The sequence below is a fragment of the Pagrus major genome, chromosome 22 (assembly GCF_040436345.1).
Source record: "Pagrus major chromosome 22, Pma_NU_1.0".
Lineage (NCBI taxonomy): Eukaryota > Metazoa > Chordata > Actinopteri > Spariformes > Sparidae > Pagrus > Pagrus major.
Genome location: NC_133236.1, coordinates 27,702,214 through 27,712,381, shown reverse-complemented (window position 1 = coordinate 27,712,381; position 10,168 = coordinate 27,702,214). Strand labels below are relative to the sequence as shown.

Here is a 10,168-nt window from a genome sequence, read left to right as displayed (position 1 = left end):
CAGTATATAAAGCAGGACAACGACGGAAGGAGGACGGCTGGGTAGTCGCAGCCCGGGATTGTAAATAAGACCGCTGAAACTGTGTTTTATTTACAAAAGTGATGCCGGCTGTTTTAAAATATCGTTCCCAGTTGTTTTAAAGTCGTTTTTCGTAATTTTTGGCTCTGTTTCTCGCCTATTTCCGTGTGGTTTTTACACTACGCGTATAATGGCGAGCTCGGCTAACTCGAACCCAGTGGTAAGGATCAATCTCTAAGGACTGTCAGCGGGGGAAAAATGGGGGTAAAGATAATGGAAAAAAAAGCTGTCGACGAGTCGGTTTTATTTTTTATTTCAGCAACAATGTCTATGCTTTAACAAAACACTTCACTGCTGCTCTTATCAAATAAAATTTAAGTTCAGTCTATCGGCCATTTTAATCAGTTTTTTCCTTTTTTAAAACAACTAGATCGTTCATTCAGATTGAACCATCTGGTAGGAGCGATGGCTAACGATAGAGGAGAGCTGGAAAATAAGTCAAAATGGTGTTTATTCAGGGTTATGTTAGTGATGAAAATGCAGGTTTTTTTTTAAAGTTATGGACTGTTTTGAAGCTTTAATCAATTAGTCGTTGATTCATGGTACAGTCAGGCTTCTTTTTTGTGTGGTTAAATCAATTTTAAGTTGAGTATTATCGGTGTTACTGTAGATTGCAGTCAGTGTCCACGGCTCGGTTATAATATCAGCAATGGTGAATATTAGCTTAACTGTCTTTTATTTTTATTTTTTTACATTTATAAAAATGCCGATGTACGCAAAGCACCTTGCCACTATCCACTGCGAATGAATTAAGCTTACTTAAGACAAAAATTAAAGTCTTATTTAGCCGAAAAGTCGTCAACGGTCACTCTTGATGCCTCATCATTGTCCACCATTCCACGAGCAGAAGGCAGTTTAGTCGTCCCCCCCCCAAAAACACCACTTTTACACCATCTCATAACAGCTTCTCCCCACCGACATATTACTTTAATCAAAGCTGAGTACTGATGAGATATTAAACCGAAAAAAAAAATATCCTTCACATAGTGTGTGTGAAGAAATGTACGGGGCTCTTTTTTGTGGGGGGTTTTTTTTTTCCCGGGCGCGCAGTTTTGCCGCTCCGTAAAATGGCTTCCCTCGTCTCCGCTCGCTCCGGTTCTGCGCCCTCCTCCTTTGTGCCGCCTGGTTTTTATACAGCCATATTGGCTCTCTAATATAGACTGCCCGGGATGGGAAGGTGCTTCTCGACGCTACGTCATCGGCTCTACATATAAACACCAGACTGTGCTTTAAATAGTGGAGCAGACGGGCCGAGGGGGAGGGAAGGGAGAGACCGAGGTCCGTGCTGCGGACACTGGGGCTGGGAGGGTGGGAGGGGGGGGACAATGCGGTGCAAGGGAGCGCAGTGCGGTGGCCTGCGTTGTGTGCTTTACAGGCGCACAGTTGTTGTTGTTGTTGTTGTTGTGCGCCATGTATGCCACGGTACCCTGAGGGGGACATGCTGTGTACCTACACGGTCGTGACAGGCGGATCAGTCTGTATAGATCTGCCTCTTGTGGGTTAGCATAACAAGCCTGTGTTGTAGCCGGGGACTGGTTAGCATGTAGCAGTCTCAAAGTGAAGCTAGCTTTTTATACAATGGCTGTGCAGCAGATATTACTTCATGAAGTTATACTAAGTTATGCTAATTTTGTGTGACACATTTAAATGTATTGTAATACATGCTGTTGAAGCAGTCAGTAACTGATATCTTTGATATTAAACATAAACCATAATTTCTATGGTCCCATTAGGTAAACATTGATCATGCCAAATGTTATTTTTAATGTTATATTTATTTGTTGTTCTGTTGTCAGGGTCTTCTTTTCCCCAAACACGGTAACGAAGATGTGCTTTTCTTTCCATGTCTTGTGCTTTGCTTCCTCGTAGCCTAAACTATATAAGTCTGTGATTGAGGATGTGATCAACGAGGTGCGAGAGCTGTTCCTGGACGAGGGGGTGGATGAGCAAGTGCTCCTGGAGCTGAAAACGGTAACCGTTCACAAGCATTGTGTCCCTGCGTACATCTACAATAGGAGGAAATATCAGTTGTGGGGAAGTGTGGTGAGGTGTGCTTCGTTGCAGCGTAGGAACTAGCTGGTTTCAGGCTTTTATTATGATTTGTAATAAAGTAATGTAAGCTACTCATTGTAGATTTCCCCTGAATACAGAATGAAATACATCTGTGAGAATGCCTGGTCTTTATAAAAGTTAAACATCACGTAATGGTATTAAAACCACATGTTAGAAGAATATCAAACCATTACTTAATGTATCTACAACAACAACATGATAAACGGTGCCTTTTTTTTTTACCTCTCGTTCTTCTGCCCGATGCTTCAGCTATGGGAAAACAAACTGTTGCAGTCCAAGGCAGTGGAGGGCTTCCATACTGAGGAGCAGGCAGCCCTGCAGGCCGCTCAGCAGCAGCAGCAACAGCAGCAGCAGGTTCAGCAGGTCCAACAAGTCCAGCAGGTGACCCAGCCAGCACAGGCCCAGCAAGTCATCCTGCCCCCTCAGCAGCAGCAAGGTTAGTAACTACCGCTCTGTGGTGCTAGAGAACAACTAGAGATTTAATAAACGTAAAAGCAAATTGTACATATGAACAAGTCATATTCAGCCTTTTAATTAATTCCCCACTGAAATAGGGATTTTGGAGGAAAAATTCTCTGTTAAAGGGATTTTTTGTTGTTATGCATAACTAACAGTATTAGATTAAATGACCAAATCGGTGTTCACAGATCTCTTTCTGTCTGTTTAATCAAATTATTAGTCGGCTGGCCACATTCGGGTTTGACTTGATCTTGTTTCTCTCCACAGCTCCCCAGCAGCAAGTCATTGTTCAGGATTCCAAGATTCTACAGCATATGAGTGCAACGGGGATGGTAAGTTCATCAAATTAAGTTAAAAAGCTATAGTTAGGGGTTTTGTGCTCGTAACAAAGAACTCCGACTCCCTTACTTTTCCGATGTTGGTAGTGAACTCACAGCTTTGTCAAGTTTTATGTGTTCCTGCTGTTGTTCACAGCTGCTATATATAGTTCCCGTAACAAACACGTTCACTGCCACTACAGATGTTTTCATTTAATGGATTTTAACACCAGACAGAGATGCTCGTGAGTCAACAGTGGCAACAGCTCTTGCACATACCTCGAAATAGAAAGTAAAAGTTTAGAAATTAGTGCGACTATAGAAGTAAACTATGCGGGAATTTCAATATGTTCAACTGATCTGCCCACACACCTTGCAGTAAAAGCTAAACCCAGCACTTCTTTTTGTCGTCAAACTTGCCATTTTACCTCTGAGAAATTGCCAATTTTGATGTTTTATTTTGTTGCAGTGTGACTTCAACCCTAAAAAACACCCACTCAGTTAATTTAATTTAAGTTTTGTTTCCACACACATATTTATCAGCCAAAAGGAAGTGGATCTTAATGCGTCTCTACAGGCTATTTCCTCAGAGCAGGATGACTGGTCTAGTAACAGACAGATGGATGGGCAGTAGGACATGGAAAGCAAGAGAGCAGAGGAGAGGAAGGGCCTTCAGAAAGTTTTTCAGTAGCCTGGACTACAGTGGAGATGATACATTTTCTCACATGCTCCTGCTGTCTCACACACACACTAACAAACACACCTTTTCCTTTATCCGTTTAAATCTCGCACAATGGACAATCAACAGCTCCTTTCCTTTTGTACTTCCTGCTCTCAACAACACTTCTGTTCACCCGCCATCTGTTAATGTCAAGGCTTGCATCTGTGCTGTTTGTCTTGACGCTCAAACACCATTTTTAAGCTTCACTTGTAAATTTGTAACATTTCACCATCAAACCTGGCAGATATAATAAACAAATGCAAATGAGTAAAGGCTGCTTTTATCACGGCAGTCAAGGGAATATGAATATTAGCACTTTAATTGTGACGATGTTTTGCCGTATTTCATAAATATATTAAATCCCTCCAGAGAAACACTTAACACTGAAGTCAGAAATACCTGTGTGGGTGTCTGGATGCCTGTAGAGTATTTTCACCATGACAACCTTAAAACTTAATCAGTATTGTTTTCAACATTCTTGAAGGTCTTTTGCTTGTAGACTTAGTGTTTGTGTGTGTGAACCTCACTGCCTTGTTTCAGCCACTCTTAAATATGTGTTCTCCTTTTCTCCTCTAGAGTGCAGCAGCTACCGCAGCAACCCTTGCTTTGCCCACAGGGGTCACCCCATACCAACAGCTCATCACCAGCCAAGGTAAAACACTCACACAAGTTGATCGGTGCATCAGATTGTGAAGAAAAACACTTAGATATTTAACATGACGAATGAAGCGCTCAGGACTCTTGTGTTTTGTGGTCTCTCAGGTCAGATCCTGCAGGTGGTGCGTGCTCCCAATGGGGCGCAGTACATCATCCAGCAGCCCCAGCAGCAGATCCTTCTGCAGCAGCAGATGCAGCCTGGTGGCGTGCAGGCGCCGGTCATACAACAGGTACGCCCCATTACGCAGGTAGGAACACCAAACTTTGATAAATGGGGGGGCAGGGAAGAGTGCAAAATAAAGTGGGCTTGAATTGCAACATTGCTGCCTGTATCTTGTTCATGTGTTTTCTGTATAACGACAACTCACAGCTCATAGTTTTATAATAATTGACATCCTGTGTCCCATGGGTCAAAGACAAGTAATTAAGTAGTGCGGTTTTGGCTATGGTGTCTGATATCGGCAAGTTGGTGTTGTTCATGGAACATCATGATTAATGTGGCTCCAGGGCCGTCATTTCAACTTTAAGAACAGTGACGAAAACCACATTTGAAGCAAGCTGTTGTTGTTGTTGAGTGGGCCAAGTAGAGGACTCTCACAGGAGAGACCGGGGTTTGCATTCTGCGTGGAACATATTATACTGTACACTTAGTCCTTTTCGCACCAACTTCATTTAGAGTTTTCTGTTTCTTTTCAGTTTTCTGTCACTGTCTGTTTAGGCAACAAGAATACTTGGTTAGATTGAGGAAAACATTGGTTAAAATATTTCCTTTCACTTTTCAAACACAGTTAACACGTGTTTGAAAGGATAACTTCTCCCCTGTGAAAAACATTTTCCGGTCTTTTTCCCCTTGTCCCAAAGCTTTGACATTATAAAAACGTGATTGGTCAGTTTCAATGATGTTCAGTGAACAACACCAACACGCCAATATCAGATTGTGCTTTTTGGCTGCATAGCTGTGGGTTGTCTTGTGTTGAAGCAATGGAATAATGAATTTATGGAAATAAAAACTAGTATGGGAAAAGAAAAAAACATAATAATTCTGGAAAATCAGAAGATTTGACCATCACAATATGATGAGAGAGAATACTGGTTCTTTCTTTTTGTTTTCAGTTACAGTTTTCATGTAAACAGTACCAGTGCTTAAGAATTACAACAAGACAATACACTAATATTTATCTTGTAGCTTTTGTAAAACATTGGTTCTTCCTGTTTACTGTCTGCGCAGGTCCTGGCTCCTCTGCAGGGAGGTCTTCCCCAGCAAACAGGAGTCATCATACAGCCGCAGCAGATTGTCTTAGCTTCAGGAAACAAAGTCCAAGGCAATACACAGGTCAGCACTTAGTCTATTTCTTCATGACTGATTTAATGGCTCTTTTCCACACTTTCATTTTATTTTCCCACCATATTTCGAGCCTTTTTTGTATTGATTGAGGTATGTCGGGTGTGTCAATATTATCTTTACTCTGCACAAAGTTAGACAGGAAGCTTGCTTATCTGTAAATCCCAGATACATATGCTGTTCTTTCAACACTGACTAGCTACTTAGATGACCGGACAATCACTGTCTTCTCTCCCACTAGGTGATGCAGGCAGCTATGGCGCAGCAGCCTGGTCAGGCAGCAACAGCTCAGGTCCAGCAGGTTCAGCAGGTTCAGCAGGCCCAGGGTGCAGCTGCACCACAGGCCCAGCCTCAGCAGCAAGCCCAGGCTCAAGCCCAGCCTCAGGCCCAGCAGCCCCCGATGATGCTGCAGGTGGACGGCGCCGGAGACACCTCCTCAGAAGAGGACGAGGATGAGGAGGAGGAGTATGACGAAGATGAAGAGGAGGAGAAGGACAAGGACGGGGGAGAGGACGGGCAGGTGGAGGAGGTGGGCAGTGTTGAACGTTGTTCGGCTCAGCAGAAAATATTATTTATTAAGTGGAGCAGTGTTTGGAAAACTTAAGTTCAACTGGCCAAAAAGTAATATAATCTTAATATGTTCTCCTCCTGGTGAAGGATAAAAAGATGTTGTACTGTATAACGACATCGTCTCCTCCCAAGATAATAAATACAAATCATCTGCGAGTGCATTTCTCCCACATCAAAATCAATAAGACATTTGGTTTGCCACAGTCAGCCAGTCTTTGTTTTAATATTTTATAGACCACAAATTCTGTTTAAACGACTTTCACAGCACATTTAACTTTATTTCAACTTGTTGGTTTTGTTTCTTGTCAGGAGCCTCTGAACAGTGGGGATGATGTCAGTGATGAGGAGGACCAGGAGCTGTTTGATACAGAGAATGTAGTGGTGTGCCAGTATGACAAGGTGAGAAATGATCTATACTGTGTGGGATGATTTAATATGAATGTCGTATGAAGTACTCACAAGTACTATATTGTAGTATATTGTGGTCAAATATTTATATGAATAGTAGTTAAAGTCTTAAAGTATCTGATATTAACTGTACTGAAGTATCAAAAGTACAAGTAAATCACACACATATTTACATGTACACTGTATACTATGGGTTGACCGATAATTGACCTGGCCAGTTATTGTATCTGATACTCAGTATTTTTCTGATTGTTGGAATCAGTGTTATTATTATTTATTTGATTGGTGTTAAAATGAATAAATTGAAAAATGTGCTACTTTGGCTCTGATGCATCCTGTAATCTGCAAAGTAACTAGAATCTAAAGTTATCAAACGAATGTAGTGCAGTAAAGAAAAAAGTAGCAGAAAATGGAAATACTCAAGTACAACTACCTCAAAATTGTACTTAAGTATACTTAGTTACATTCATCGCTGTTTCATATTCAGTGCCAGATTTCTCATTTCCTTTTATATATGTTAGATCCCCTACATAAGTAGAAATGAAACTTGAACATTATTTATTTATATTTTTCTTTTGCATTCATTTAACACAGACCGGTGTACAGGTCTCCAGTTTATTTCAGGACTAACACACACGTGACCTGATGTTGACAGTCTTTACACCTATAAGCAATTCGGAGTCACCAGTTTGCGAACATCGTCTTTTTTCTATTTCGTTTTTTTTTTTCTTCAGCAATATATAAACTGTAGAGTGAAACTAGAGAATAACTGTTTTCCTACATGTGACTTGATGAAACATTAATGTTGTAATATCAGATTTTGTAATGACTTTTAAAAGGTGTTTCATGGCAGTTTTTGAAAATAACTGCTGTGATGAAATGAAACCTTGATGAGACATTTTACAATTCCTTTTTGTGTGAGAGCCTTCGCTGTTGGATATTAGCGCTCTTTTTACCTGATGCTCATTCATGCCTCGATTGTAGTGTTTGATCGGCAGCATCAAATCAGCCCCAAGTGTTACTATTTGATGCAAGTTAAGTGCTTATAAAGAACTATTAATGCCGGTTAATCTGGCAGTGTATGTGTCCCCCTGAGCCTTCTGGGTGCATGGGTTAAAGACATTAGAGACCGCGTCCACTGTAAGATGAAATGGTGTCCCATCTGTCCTTGACGCCCACGACATTAATTTCCTTCTCTTTACTCCCCAGATTCACAGAAGTAAGAACAAATGGAAATTCCACCTGAAGGACGGGATCATGAATCTGAACGGGAGAGACTATGTCTTCTCCAAAGCCATTGGGGATGCCGAATGGTGAAGTAGAAGAAAAAAACAAAACAGACAAAGCGACAGGAGCAGGAACTCTGTAACTCCTTCTATCCAGTTAACAGACACTTCAATATCCTTCCATATCCTGTGACTGGATTCATTTCAGGAAACTTCTTCAGAGTGTTTGAGAACTCTGACAAACCCAAAGGACTGTGAGGTACCGTTAAAAACCTGGGTGTCGTCAAAAAACACTCGACTAGCCTTGCGGGATGAGAAACCTACAGCGGAAGGGAAAGCCTGTGAAAAGAGCGATCTTTACTGCTTTTTTTTTTTTTTTTGCTTCATCCGGGCTTCTCTTCCTTTTTCCTGAGAGAATTCACACACATTGGAAAGTAAGCATTTCACATCGTACAGGTGTAGTGGACCAGGGTGACCCGACCTGGAGGTCAGAGGTCATTCATTATAACCCCGTAGATGAGAAACACCTTCATTGATGCACTGTAGTCGGTTGACTGGATTGACTCGTGTCTACATTTAAGTCCAAACTTAGTGCCACCAGTCAAAGATTGCTGCCTTTAGAACGGCCAGAATCACCTTTTGGCTTCTAATTTTTGTTCTTGGATCATAATACTGTCTCAATCCATGTTTCTGAAAATGGTGCTCCAGAGTGTTTTATGTAGTTAACAACCTGTTATTGTTTTAAACATTTTTTTAAAATGCGCTTGATGAAGGGTTAAGACAAAGAAGGTAAAAATTACAGGAATTCTAAAAATAACTAAAAGTTGTTTAAAGGCATTTTTTTTTTTTTTAAATTTACGAAGCAGTGCTGAATCCAAAAATACTGTTATTTTCCTCATCGCCTTCTCTGGAGCTTCATTCCATCTTTATCTCAAAACTTAACAAAAAAAAGAACAAAAAAAGGGAGAAGAGAAGAGCAGATCCAACACTGAATTCATTTAAGAATTGTACAAAATGTCTGGAAGTTTGTCCTGTTGGTGTATCTTCTTTGCTTTTATTTTAGTTCTCTGCTGCCGTCTGAAAAAATTTGCACTGTCAGTTTATCAATGTGTCGTGAAATCAGTCAGTCGAGTTAATCAATAGCCACAGCGTGCTCTCCTCTGTCCATTTGTGTGTGTGTGAGTGTGTGAGTGTGAGAATCAGTGACTGACTGTGTGTGTGTGTGTGTGTGTGTGTGTGTGTGAGTGTGTGTATGTTGACTGAAGTGTGTGTTGTCATCGCTTTTTCTTCTGGAAGTGTGTGTTTATTTTTCTTGCACACCCCATGCTCTCAAATTGTCACAGCTGAAACAGTAAAAATAGAAAACATTAGATATTTTTGGTGGGGACAGGATGGAGTCCTTTTTAATTTATTCCTTGAAAGTTTATGAAATGTTCTATATTTCGAAAAGGTTGGAAAGCCGCACCAAACTGTGCTCTTATAATCTAATAAGTGTTCCTTTTTTTTTTTTTTTTCTTCTTTCTTTTCTGTTGGCTGGACAAAGCTACAAAACGCTGTGCTCCAAAAACCATTTCGTCCACCATATGTTCTCCTGTGCTTTCATTTTATCTATGACTTTTAAATGAGAATATTTTCTATTGAAGTGAGTTGAACTCGGGGGCCCGTGTGTTTCTCTGCAGTTTGTTTTTAGTGCCCCTGTTGCAGCAATTTGAAATAAAATATGTGTTTTTTGACTGTTGTGTCGATTTGGTTGATGGTTGGCTCCATAGTGTAGTATGTGTTGTTTTTTTTTAAAAGACCACCGAGGAAGCACTGATGAGGTACTAACTGGTAGAAACATATAAAAGATGTTCTGTTGCTTTTTCACATACATGATCTAATTGGAATAAAAGAAAAAAATCATAGTTTTCCACCGTCACTAAAAAGTCATTGCATCTATTTTGTTACGCAATCTGAATACGAAGTGGCCATTAAAAGGCTTTTCACTTTCAAGAAGACACTTGTCAACGGCCCGACACCATCCTCACATAACAAATTATAATGTGCCATGGGAGACGTTCCCAAAACATTTCAAGTCGAGCACTGTTCAGAGAAAATAATCGCTGCTCTTTCAGCTCAGCACTCAGTAACTCTCCGTGGTTATTAGTCACCAAACTCAAATCGGTTCATCGTTGCTTAATTAGTCCATGTTCATCTCCTTCTCATTGAATGTTGCGTGTGCCTTTATGAACTTTTATTTCAGTTTTTCCGCTGTTCACGAAATGATAGTTGAGCTTATGAAAGGATGTCTATTAAAAATGTATCCACTGCTTTCTAA

At 40.6% G+C, this 10,168-nt stretch overlaps 1 protein-coding gene across 3 annotated transcripts; it reads left to right on the top strand.

Annotated features, from left to right (window-relative positions):
* gtf2a1 (general transcription factor IIA, 1) lies at positions 1 to 10,168 on the top strand. 3 transcript variants are annotated; one of them, XM_073493025.1, is made up of 10 exons: positions 1 to 238; positions 1,948 to 2,049; positions 2,401 to 2,587; positions 2,878 to 2,942; positions 4,225 to 4,300; positions 4,411 to 4,535; positions 5,534 to 5,638; positions 5,889 to 6,176; positions 6,527 to 6,616; positions 7,835 to 10,168. In XM_073493025.1, the coding sequence occupies exons 1-10, from the start codon at positions 209 to 211 to the stop codon at positions 7,940 to 7,942; spliced, it is 1,176 nt and encodes a 391-aa protein (XP_073349126.1). In that variant the 5' UTR covers positions 1 to 208; the 3' UTR covers positions 7,943 to 10,168. The 3 variants fall into 3 exon arrangements, with proteins under 3 accessions (XP_073349126.1, XP_073349125.1, XP_073349127.1); XM_073493024.1 differs by having other exon boundaries at positions 10 to 238; positions 4,411 to 4,553; positions 7,835 to 9,584; XM_073493026.1 differs by lacking the exon at positions 1 to 238 and adding an exon at positions 259 to 282 and having other exon boundaries at positions 4,411 to 4,553; positions 7,835 to 9,584.